At 38.8% G+C, this 12,752-nt stretch overlaps 1 protein-coding gene across 2 annotated transcripts in view; it reads right to left on the bottom strand.

Annotated features, from left to right (window-relative positions):
• Nucleotides 1–2,894: 2,894 nt before the first annotated feature.
• The window catches only part of XPOT (exportin for tRNA), a 50,594-nt gene continuing 40,736 nt past the window's right edge, over nucleotides 2,895–12,752 (bottom strand). For both annotated transcript variants that reach the window (XM_075930966.2, XM_075930963.2), the window contains exons 19-25: nucleotides 12,375–12,564; nucleotides 10,338–10,454; nucleotides 10,141–10,256; nucleotides 9,770–9,817; nucleotides 5,563–5,634; nucleotides 4,094–4,150; nucleotides 2,895–3,523 (exon numbers count right to left, since the gene is read on the bottom strand). In XM_075930966.2, the coding sequence (XP_075787081.1) occupies nucleotides 3,497–3,523; nucleotides 4,094–4,150; nucleotides 5,563–5,634; nucleotides 9,770–9,817; nucleotides 10,141–10,256; nucleotides 10,338–10,454; nucleotides 12,375–12,564 (627 nt within the window). In that variant the 3' untranslated portion in view covers nucleotides 2,895–3,496. The remainder of the gene's footprint in view (nucleotides 3,524–4,093; nucleotides 4,151–5,562; nucleotides 5,635–9,769; nucleotides 9,818–10,140; nucleotides 10,257–10,337; nucleotides 10,455–12,374; nucleotides 12,565–12,752) is intronic.

Genomic DNA, 12,752 nt, shown 5'->3' with positions numbered 1-12,752 from the left:
GTCCATGGGGAGGGGGGGGGGAGAGAAGAGAGGAGAGGCAAGGAGAATTGAGGTTCAGGGCTTCCCATAGGCCAGATTAACCCTGGAATTCCAGGGTTAGTGGACTTTGACGACTCCGGGAGGCTGTGGGATAGGGCCAAAAATGAGGGGTTCAGAGTGAAGGACAGGGCTGCCAGCAAGTGGGATAGGGATATGGGTATAGAATCTGGGCAGGAGGTAGGACGCAGGAATTGGCTAGGGGCAGGGGAAGGGTGCAGGAGCAGGCTAGGGAGGCAGCATTTACTTCCCTTCATACCCGCTCTGCACCCAAGCACTGTCTTGCTGGAATCCAGCCAATGGGAGCAACAGGGAAAGTCTCCAGGCAGCGCAATGGTGTACTGCTGTTCCCCCAGCCAGGGAAGGGGAGCTGCTTCTGGCTCTGTTTCTTCCCTGCAAGGCAGAGCTGGCAGGGAAACTTGGGCTTTCTTCCCCCTCCCCCCACAGCAGGAAGCACTCCAACCTCATGGGGGACCATAGGAGGCTGCAGCAGCAACATGAGTTCTCCACTGCGGGAGGAGGGGTCCGACCTAGAGCTAGCTGCTGGGGGTCTACAGATTTTGAGAATCACTGCCTTAGGGTAGGGTCTATATTAATAGAGATTCTCTATATCCTTGTAAAGAGCAGAGGATGGAAGATAAGATATGAGTAAGATCAGATATAATCAAATGAAAAAGTCCCTTTAATCACATCAGGTAACAACAAAGAGCTAAATAGTGAGAAATTTGTAAAGTGCTTACACAGAAACACAAGAAGTTTAAGTAAGATGAACGAACTAGAGGGCCTCATATTGAATGAGGATATTGATATAATAGGCACCACAGAATGAGGATAATCAATGGGGCACATAACACCACTGTACAAAATATATCTGAAGGACAGAACAGGTCATGCTGGTCAGGGATTGTCAATATGTGAAAGTGTAGAATCAAGTAAAGTAATCTTAAAAGAACCAAACTGTTTCATAGAATCTTTATGGATAGTAATTCCATGCTCTAATAATATGAGTATAGCAGTAGGGATATATTACTCACCACCTGACCAGGATAGTAATAATGACTTAAATGCTAGGGGACATTTTAAAAAAACCTTAATAATGGGGGATTTCAACTATCCCATGTTGCTCAAATTTCACGTCACCTCAGGATGGAATGCAGAGAGAGTTTGACACCTTAAATGACTGCTTGCCTTAAATGAGGCAACTCTTGATTTAGTCCTAAGTGAAGCACAGGATCTAGTCCAAGAGGTGACTATAGCTGGACCACTTGGAAAGAGTCACCATAATTAAATCCCTGTGGTAGGAAACACCACAGCAGCCCAACACTGTGGCATTTAATTTTAGAAAGGAGAACTACACAAATGAGGTTAGTTAAACAGAAATTACAAGCTACAGTGTCAAAAGTAAAATCTCTGTAAACTGCATGAAAACATCATAAAATAGAGGTTTGACTTAAATGTATACCCCAAATTAAAAGAACAACAACACTGTAAGAAAATCAAAAAAGAAGTGCCACTGTGCTAAACAACCAAGTAAAAGGAACAGTGAGATTAAAAAAGGCATTGGTTAAAAAGTATAAGTTAAATCCTAGTGAGGGAATGAGAAAGGAGAATAAACTGCCAAATGAAGTATAAAATTATAATTAGGAAAGCCAAAAAGGAATTTGAAGAAGAGCTAGCCAAAATTTAAAGTAATAGCAAAACAATTTTAAATTACCTCAATCAGGAAGCCTGCTAAACAACCAGTGGAGCCAACGGACAATAGACATGCTAAAGGAGCACTCAAAAAGACGATAAACTCATCAAGGAGAACCTAAATGGATTCTTTGCATTAGTCTTCAGGGATGTTAGGATGATTCCTAAACCTGAGCCAAATCTGAGGAAATGTCCCAGATTGAGGCATCAGAAGAGGGTCTGAAACAAATTGATAAACTAAACGGTACCAAGTCACCAGGACCACATGGCATTCATGCAAGAGTTCTAAAAACTCAAATGTGAAATTGCAAAGCTACTAATTGTGATTTGTAACCTATCCTTTAAATTACCTTCTGTACCTAATGACTAGAAGATTGTTAAAGTGATGCCCATTTTTAAAAAGGGCTCTTGAGGCGATCCAAGCAGTTACTGGCCAGTAAGTTTAACTTCAGTACCGGGCAAATTGGTTGAAACTATAGTAAAAGAACAGACTTTTCAGACACAGATGAATATAATTTGTTGGGGAAAAGTCAACATGGAAATGGAAATTATGCCTCACCAAATTTTCTGATAGTAGCCTGCATACAACATCATTAGGTGGGGAACCACAGAGGCATTGACAAAAACTCAGGAAAAAGTAATGGTGATCATCAATGGATCCTTGTTGGGGCCAAAGGTGCATATATAAGACCACCACAATGTACAGGCGGTCCCAGACTTGCGACACAATTAGTTCCCAGGGAAGCGTTGCAAGTTGGGGGCGTCGTAACTCGAACCCTTATTTATGATAGGCGCTGTGCGCCATCATAAATGCAGAGCCGAGGATGTAAGTTGGGGGTTTTTGGCCCCTTCTGCACTTACAAAAATGGTTTTAAGTGTGGGAGGGTCATAACTCGAGCGGTTGGAAGTCAGGGGTTTCCTGTAACATTTGGCAGATAGAGACCACAATATGCATAAGGCATTGGTATGAATGAAATATATTGTAATGCAATTTTTGCTTAATTCATCCATACACAAGACAGTAAACATTCAAAAGTCCAAATATTGATCATATCACTGTATCAAAGTCCCAACAGAATTGCCATTTTTGGTCAAAACTAATACAATGTTTTGTAGCTTCCCGATTGTAACACCTAAAAGATTCAACACAATGAGTCAGAGACGTGTACTTTTCACTACATAAAATTTATTTTTTTTTTATAAAAAAGTAGAACCAGTTCCTGTGTTTAATCATATAATTTATTAAACCAATCTGTGTTTGGTAGAATATATTTTAGCGTTAGGACAACTTCAATGAAATGACTATCTACAAAAATGAGTTTGATTGTTTTATTTTTCATGTCACCATACATGAACAAGTGAAATGTCATGTCTCATGAAAACATTTTTTACTCAGTATCTTTAAAAATGTACAGAGTTTAATAACCATTGCTATGGTCTTAGATTTTTTTTAAATTTCAAAAATAAAATTCAGGTATTTTTACTGCTGCATTTGTAACAGCATAAACGTACACCATCCTACAGAAAGTAAAATGTTGGAATAGGCATGCAGGCAACTTATGTTGTCACATACCTTACATGTAACTAGTGAGAGACAGCAATGCATATCATTTGCATTTTTCCAAAGACTAAAATATTTATTGATGTAAGCAGAAAGCAACATCTTTAAAAAACAAAACCCATTCAGTTGGCACAAAAAGATAGCATTTGTATAAATAACTGAAGTTCCTGATTATGGAAACAGGTACAGAGGATTCCAGTATTTTTCTTAGGGCTTTGCTCTTTGAAAGAATACCTGTGTAAAAAAAACAGTATTTATATACAAGCCTCAGTACAGTTTGAGGAAATGCAGATTATACACATTCATAGTATGGTTAGGGTTAATGTCTTTAATATGTACACATTAATTTGACGGGACTGATTGTCTCCCTGAAGCTCAACAAAGCAGTGTTTCCATCTTGAGAAACATTATTGTTGGTGGTACTTAAGCTTTTTTGCAGTAGAGAATACCTATGAAAGGAAGGATCATACATATTTTAGAACTGTACCACTTTATGCTCTGTTCAAGTTATCACTTTGATTATGTAGGCCACACGGATACCATCTCATTGGACAGATTATCAAAATTCAAATGACAATTTAATAGTATTTCAGTTGTTTGAATGGAAGGAACAAGAGGAATGAAAAAAAGTGACCATTTTCAACTCTGCTAGTTACTTGCAGGTTTACAGTAAACAGAATGATTCTACAGATTTTCTAAAGTTAGAGTACTAGAATTATGTTCTCATTTGCCTTCAAAATCATTACCATAACTCAGTGAAATATGTACATTGTAAAAGTGACACCACACTGTATTTAAACTTACCTTTAAGTAATTTTTAAAAACTTTAGCATCAGGCTGCTGAAGTGCTTGACAAAACTCCTGTCAATGACCAATGAGAAATAATATTTAAATACATTGTAGCTAGATGGATACACAACAAATGCTTGAGATGCACTGAGTAACAAAAGTTTATACTTCAACCACAGAATTGATGTTCCTATTTTTCCCCCTCTGTGTTTTGTTTTAAAGAGAAAATGCGAATTTTACTTTGGATCCAAGCTGGATATGTAAGAAGCCTTAATTTATACTAAATATATAGAATTATTATTACGTCTTATTTATGACAAGTGAATTCATTTCCCAATTTAAGTCACACTACAACAGTAAATACCATCTTCCAAAGAAGCAGGTCTGACCACTTTAACCACCAAATTCACTCTCACTGGTCAGAATTGAAATCCTCTTCTTTGCATTTAACTAATCAAACTAGTTCATCCAAGTAACATTTAACATATCTTTAAAACACCCTAATCGTTAACTGTTGAACAATCAATCTTAACCCAAACAACAAAAAACAACTTTCATTGTTGAAAACACTCTCTTGTCCATTTGTAAGTGCAAGAATTATTTTAATGCACAAGAACTTTGTATAATAGACCACAACACTGCAGAAAAATTGATATTAAGTGAATATGCTCTTAATATAAAATATTTCTGTACTTAATTTAATAAAATAAAAATACCTTATACTTTAATGTCTCAGATATAAGTCTCATGAGAAAAGAAATTAAGGCTATGATTTTTTTTAATACTTCCAATAGGGCAGTGACTTAAAATTAAACTAACACTTGTAATAAGATCTATAAATATATATAGTCTTTACACCAGAGATTTAGATTGTGAAAACATTCACAAATATGCTACAAAAATAATACTTAGGGAGCACAAGTGAATATACATCAGAATCTCTCAGGGCAGAACTACACAAAGCATACTAAGGTGATACCTGGGCAAATGTGATGGGGCTAAAATATTGTTTTTCAGTTGCTGATTTCTGGGCAAATATCTTCATACAAATGTTAACATCTTGTGGGTCTCAAAATATTTGATTACTGGCTTCAGATGTATCTCTTCCTTCAATCCTCTATCTACATAGGTTCCCCTCAGATTCTTTTGGGCAGCTGGCTGCACCACTTTCATTCATCTTTTGCACTGGGCTGAGGATCTAATGATGGGTGTTTACTATAAGGTAAGGCTTTATATCACTGAGTGGAATGGTACTGAGTCGGTGTTTGTCCTGCCTACTTGGGGTTGGTTTTCCTGCAGGCAGTATTTTAATGTTATTGTTTTTGTCACGTTGGATTAGCAAAGCAAAACATTTTTAGTACTACACAACAACTGTGTTTTACTGAAGTACAACAGGAGAAAGGAGGTTTGCCACCACCAATTTTGGTAATGTCTTCAGTTTTCACTTTTAATTATTTGGAACACCAACTAGAAAAGGTTCCTACCTGGATTATTTCAGGAGCTACCTGCAATGAAGGCAGATATTCTTGCTGAAGATAGTGAATGCATTCAGGGCCCTGGAAAAGATATCAACCCAGTTTTGCTTGAGACAAATGTAGCCTTATATAAATTAATAATAAAAGCCATTAAAGATGTTTTAGGGTATATAAAGTAGTTTTAAAAAGAGTCTAGCCTCCCCATCTTTCTTGGTACAAGCTATGAATTCCTTCCAGATCATAAAAATAGCCATACTGGGTCACGCCAAAAGGTCCATCTAGCTCTGTATCCTGTTTTCTGACACTGGCCAATGCCAGGTGCCCCAGAGGGAATGAACAGAAGTTATCCCTCCTCTGTCACCCATTCCCAGCTATTGACAAAGAGAGGGTAGGGACACCATTCCTAGTCATCCTGGCTGATGGCCATCAATAGAACTATCCTCCATGAATTTATCTACTTTTTTTTAAACCCTGGTCAAGTCCTCTGGCAAGGACTTCCACAGGTTGACTATGTTATTTGAAGAAATATGCCTTTTTTTAAAATGAGGGATTTTAAGAAACGAGTCATCAGCTAATCATGTAGTCTATAGAATTTCTATCTACTACATCAGGAATGGCCAACCAGTTAGAGACAAGGAGCCAAAATAGTGGTGGATAGAGTGTGAAGAGCCATGTATAATATATTTATTTTTATATATCTATATATAGATCTAGTACACAAAGTGTACAGATAAAAACATTACAGGACATTTCGGACAAAAAACAAAAAGTCTCTAGTCCCTTAAATTCACGGCCAGTCCATAGATTTTCAGAGAACTTGACAAGGAACAACATCAAATTTAAAAAGCACCTTTAAAAATACAGTAATATATTCTCTCTCTCACACACACACACACACACACACACACACAAACACGTATTTTAAATTTAACACTACTGCCCAATTACGTCCTGTGAGTTTTACTTCTCAGTTCAGTTTAACTTAAAAAATTAGCACAATTTGACGTGCCTGTTTCACTCCAGCTTGTTGATCTCTGGTATGGTATCCTCATTTTTTTTTAAACTCGTGAAGATTATGGCTTTTTTATAGTTCTTAAAATTTTGTTATAGGTCTATCCCAGACTGCAAATATGAGAGGTTCAAAAAACCATAAGGGAGAGAGACTGATCTTAGAATAATTGCTTCAGCCTGGCAAACAATAGTCTTTGAATTTTCTTTAAAGAAACACAGTGTAAACCAGGTACATGCTGAATCTTTTTTTTTGCTGTGGAATTTAAATATGACGTCTATGTTGGCTGCCTTATTCTGCATCCACGAAGACTTCGAGTTTAAGGTGCTTCAGGCCCCCCTCCCCTGCCTCTTCTGTTCTAACCCAATCCCCCTCATTTCTCCAGAGCCAGGCACCCCCAGCTTTCTGCTTTATCCCAATGCACCCACCCCTCCTCCAGAGCCAAGCATTCCCAGTCCCCGAGCTCTAACCCAATGGCCCCTCCAGCTCTAACCTAATGCCTGAGTCCCGGAGCTGCCACTGCCACCACACACTTCTCCTTCTAGGCACTGGGCACATGCGCAGAGTGGCTGGCCGTGAGCAGGTGCTAGGATGCCGTGTGCAGAGTGGCCAGCCGTGAGCAGTCTGGGCACGCCACTCAGAAGCAGCAGGAGACACATTTCTTTAATCAAAGAACTGCATGTGGCTTGAGCGCCATGGATAGGCCACGCCTGGACTACATGATTAGCCATAGCCTCTGAGAGCTCACCCCTGCTGCAACTCTGCAGTTTAAATGTACTAAGAGCCAGGCATGCAAGCAGCCTGGCTCCTACTACATTTAAACTGCAGAGCCACAGTGGGGGTAGCTCCTGAACCTGGCATGACAGTCCTGAGTCAGGCTTTGGTCCTCAGTTCCTGGTCAAGCACCAGGCAGCACCAGCCCCTTCCCTGCCTGCTGAGTGTGAGCGGGGCCAGCCCGGAGTGTGAGACAGGCAAAGAGCAGAGCCGCAGCTGAGCCACCCCAGAGCAGCTGGCTCATCCCAAGTCCTTGTGGGGGCAGAGGAGTATGCAAATAGGGTAGTCAAATACTTGACAACTCTCTTGCATCCCTATTTTAAATCTGCTACCTATTACTTGTATGTGTGATGCATAGTTCTTGTGTTACGGGAGCAAGTAAATAATTTTTCCTTATCTACTTTCTCTACACCAGTCATGATTTTATAGACCTTCATCATATCCTCCCCCCTTATTCTCCTCTTTTCTAAGGTGAAAAGTCCTAGTCTTATTAATCTTTCCTCATATGGCAGCTGTTCCAAGCCCCTGATCATTTTTGCTCCCCTTTTCTGAAACTTTTTCCCCGTGCAAAGGTATCTTTTTTGAGAGGAGATGACTACATCTGTATGCAATATTCAAGATGCGGGCATACAATGGATTTATATAGAGGCAACAAGATATTCTCAGTCTTATTGTCTATCCCTTTTTAAAATTATTCCTACAGTTGCTTTTTTGACTGCTGCCGCATATTGAGTGGATGATTTCAGAGAACTAGCCACAATATATGAGAGAGAGACAGAGACAGCGAACGCTCTCCCTGTCCCCTTAGTTCCCATTATTTTGTACGTAAAGTTGGGATGTTGTTTTCCAATGTACATTACTTTGCATTTATCAACATGAAAATTAATTTTGCCTTTTTTTTGCCCAGGCACTTAGTTTTGTGAGATTCTTTTGTTTTGTGAGTTTCTTTTGAAGTTTTTCACAATCCGTTTTCGACTCACTATCTTAAGCAGTTTAGTATCTGCAAATTTTGCCACATCACTATTTACCCCATTCTCCAGATCATTTATGAATATATTGACTAGGACTGGTCCCAGTAGGAACTACTGCCGGACACTACTAATTACCTCTCTCCATTTTGAAAATGAAATGGACAGAACCATCATATGTGAGCCTCTTGCTCACACTTTAGACAATTGGATTATGGGTCACACACTAGCTTAAGTTTGCCACAGCAGGGGCATGCCTGGCCCCAGGAGCAAAGACAGCCCCTCTATGCTAAGAGAGGGGGCTAACTAGCTATACTATTTATGCTAATTATAAACAGACTAATAAAACTAAGATCAAGAGAAAGCCAATGAATAAATGGCTTGCTAAAGCAAGAGGAGCTGTTCCAGTGACTATAAACAGATAATCAGAAGGAACTGGGGGTACGTCTAAACTACATGGCTCCGTCGACAGAGCCATGTAGATTTGTTTGTTCGGCAAAGGGAAATGAAGCCACGATTTAAATAATCGCGGCTTCATTTAAATTTAAATGGCTGCCCCGCTCTGCCAATCCGCTGTTTGTCTGCAGACCGGAGCAGTCTGGACCCTCCCCTGCCGACATTAAAGCCCTTTATCGACCTCCCCGGTAAACCTCATCCTACAAGGCATAACGGGGAGGTCGATAAAGGGCTTTCAGGTCGGCGCGGGAGCGTCCAGACTAGCGTGCTGAGCTGACAAACAGATGATCAGCTGTTTGTCGGCTCAGCGCCGCAGCCATTTAAAATTAAATGAAGCCTCGATTATTTAAATCGCAGCTTCATTTCCCTTTGCCGATCAGCCTAATCTACATGGCTCCATTAATGGAGCCATGTAGTTTAGACACACCCAGAGGGTGTAGAGCCAGCAATGCCCCTCATACCAATGCATAAGTGCACAGCCCAGAGGACACTAGAGTTGGCCTGACAGATATCACTGAGGGAAAAATCTCTGGCATCAATGGTGCACGCAACATGTGCACACCTAACATGGAATGAACATGGGCAAACAGAAGAATATGCCATTTTAGTGACTTTACCACATGAAACTACTTTAAGTGAAGAGATCCAGAAATGGGCTGAGAAAGAATAGAACTCTTTCAAAGTCACACATCTCTTGCACATGATGTAGTAGTTGTACCAAGTAATTAACCACTGGGTTAATATTGATTTAAATAATAATTTTTTAACACAATTGTATTTATATTTTGTGGCAACTTCAAAAGTTTTGCAATAGCAATACTAACAAACAGAGGAAAAAAACTTTTGAGTTAAACACAACATCCATTCCAGTCAGTGAGGTCTATCAATTCCCCAGGAATTAATCCTTCACATCACATAAACACACTTACTAGGTTCTAGAGATTACTTTACTCTGGGGAAAAAACCCCTTTAAAAGACTCAGTTTTATGCAAAGTTTTACAAGCCTTACCCTTTTGAGATGAACTGTTTTTAATGTCACTGCACATTCTGATAAAGCCTGCAAAAAAACCCAAACAAAAAAGTGCTGAGATTTCAAAACAAACTTGTCAGTACCTAGTATTGAGTGTTAACTTTTGTTAACACCATACATTTATATTAGTGACTCAGTCCTTCAACCGTTCACATGCAGATCTTTCATTGAAATCAAATTGAGTTGTAAGTGCAGGAGGACCTGCAGAATTAGCACTCAAAAGAACGATCTACTTGTTTTACATACATTGAGATGTGTGTATTACCAGTCAAATCAATTATTTGTTGTATGCATATTTCAACTCCTAAAAGTTGTCATGTATGTTAAAGTAAGTATTTCACAATACATACCAATACTGTCTGTGCATCAGCCAAGTCAAAAGTTTGTTTTAAAGGCGCTAAGAAACATGCGGGGACAATGTGCTTGTAGACAAAGTCTGCAAAACCTACTGGTCCATCTTTGCCCCCTGGGAGGAAAAAAGAAGTGTTCAGATGTATCCTTCTAAACAATTATTGACAAAGTTTTCAGAGTATGAATGCAAACTTACCCCAAAGCTCCACCAGCTTAGAAAGAATAATAAAGCATGTTTTCTGTGCAATAGGGTCTGGATAGTCCACTGCTCCTTGGATTATTGTGAACAACACACGTTCCACATTCTCTGCATCTACAATAGATTACAGTAAACTACGTTTTTAGTATTAAAGACAAAACTAGACTTCTCCAGCATGAACAGAGAAGACCTAATTTTTTAAGATTGAGACCTTTATGTATCACAAAGGGCAGAACAGTTTGTTATGTAATTCTTATTTAAAGAGGAAGAGATTTCAAAAGTGATTTTCAATTTACAAAACGTTATGACAGCATATAGACCATTTGGAAATATTCTACAAACTTAAAATGACTAACAGGTTTTTATGAAATAATTTATAAGATAGCTATAAACATTTTCTAGAAACATCTTCGTTCATTATGTTTCTATCAATAATAGTTTGTTTATATAAATGCGATTATAAACAGCTAAGATAGCCACAGATTAAATTCTCCTTCATTTTTGGAAAAAAACTAATTCATTCACGATCACTGGCAAACTAATATACAAAATAAAGGCTTTGATTTTGATAAAAGAACTGCTGTGACAAATATCATGCATTAAAACTACTAGCTGCTTACCAGTTCAGAAGTATCTATGTGAAATAGGCCACTGCTCTAAAGTGAACCAATTTCAAGGAAATTGAATAATGGTAAGTTGCATGTACCCAAGATGTCAATTCTCACAATAGGTATGAAAACTGACACCTGCCCCTAAGAACTAGCAAGTCCTTTCTATTTGACATCAGGACATTGGGGAAAGAGGACAGACAATTTATGAAAGCTGATGCTGGGAAAATTCACTAACATGTCTGAAGAAAAGGTCTTTTAACAGCATTTACTATGAGAAGCATCTTACATTTACACTTGGCACAAAAGTTGTGCCAGTGATGTACATAGTCCAGTATCCGGTCTCTGATAGTGTTCTTGTAGTAACAATTATGGAATACCCAATTCACAGAAGTTTCTTCCTAAACCTCTGTGTGTTGCTAGCTTACACATATCAGAACTTAAAGATCTGATCATCTAACAATTGTAGATATTCTCATCTATGTATTGCCTGGTCTACATTAGACCAGGAATGTCAGCTTAAGGTATGCAAGTCAAGCTGTGCAAAATGCATAACGGGAGTTGGCTTACCTTAAAGTGAATCTTGGCGGCGTCCACACTGCGGAAGGTTGATGGGAGCAAACACTCCCGCTGGTTTCCCTTACTCCTCACAAAAAGAGGAGTACTGAATGCAATGAGAGCTAACCTGAGCTTCTGATTTAGGGGTCTATACTAGACCCACTGAACCAAATGCCAGAAGATTGACCTCCAGAGTGTTGATCTTCCAGTAAGTATTAGACGTGCCCTAAGTGTCTTACTACTACTTTTACCCAACTCTTGACTGCAATAATCTGGTAGCTATGAGTTCCTCAGTTTAATCATGCACAGTGTAAGTAGTACTACCTTCCACTGGGTTTTGGTTTGTTGCCTTTCAATGTTATATATGTTTCCCTGTTTCTGTATTTTGAGACAGGTAAAGCCAAACACACAAGGATTTACATTCTCTATTCCATTTGTTATTTTATATCAGTTGAACAGGTTTAGTCTTTTCAGTTACTTTGTATGGAAGTCCTTCCGAGTCTCATTTTGTATACTGAATTTATAAATAGATTACAAAATAGAATTCTCCTTTAGATAGCCAAAATGAAGTACAGCCACTCCGAGTTACAAACAAGTTACGGACCAACGCTTGGTCCGTAACTCGAATCCCGTAGAGTTACATGGTGACCGCACTGTTTGTAAGCGCAGATCGCCGTTCATAACTCAGATCTACATTTATGACCGCTTTGGTCATAAGTGGAGGTGGTCATATGTATAATCCATTTAAGACTAACTTTAAATACTTAATAGCGCTTAGTAGGAATTGTGCTAATGATTCTGGCAAATAAAACTGTTTGTTATATTGCATAAAAAGATTCATGGAGTAACCCCAAGAGTGACTGCTCACCCTGATTAGCTATGACTTCACTCATTCCGCTACCAGTGACAGTCTGCAGGAAGGCAAAATAACTTCTCCGTAACATTTGCTTTTCTAAAGCAGCAGACTGGTCATTTTCTTCTGCTGGACGGAGCAACACTTCAAAAATAGCATGAAGCAGCGGCATAAACATTTGTTGCAGAAATGGGGAAACCTGTGTCTGTAGAGGGAAAGGAGAAACAATGTTAGCTGACAGCTCATTACAAAAACTCATGCCTATAAATTTAAATATAGCACAGAAAAGATTCATTTTTAATCAACTTGTTGTCGTCACTTCCAATATTTTAATCATAATGAAATTAAAAACAAGTACCAGCCAAGTGTAGATATATGAATAAAGAGAAGAAA

The sequence above is a fragment of the Pelodiscus sinensis genome, chromosome 1 (assembly GCF_052426305.1).
Source record: "Pelodiscus sinensis isolate ZL-2025 chromosome 1, ASM5242630v1, whole genome shotgun sequence".
In the NCBI taxonomy this organism is placed as follows: Eukaryota; Metazoa; Chordata; order Testudines; family Trionychidae; genus Pelodiscus; species Pelodiscus sinensis.
Note: the sequence above shows the minus strand (reverse complement) of the source record. Positions and strands in the feature narration are given on the sequence as shown.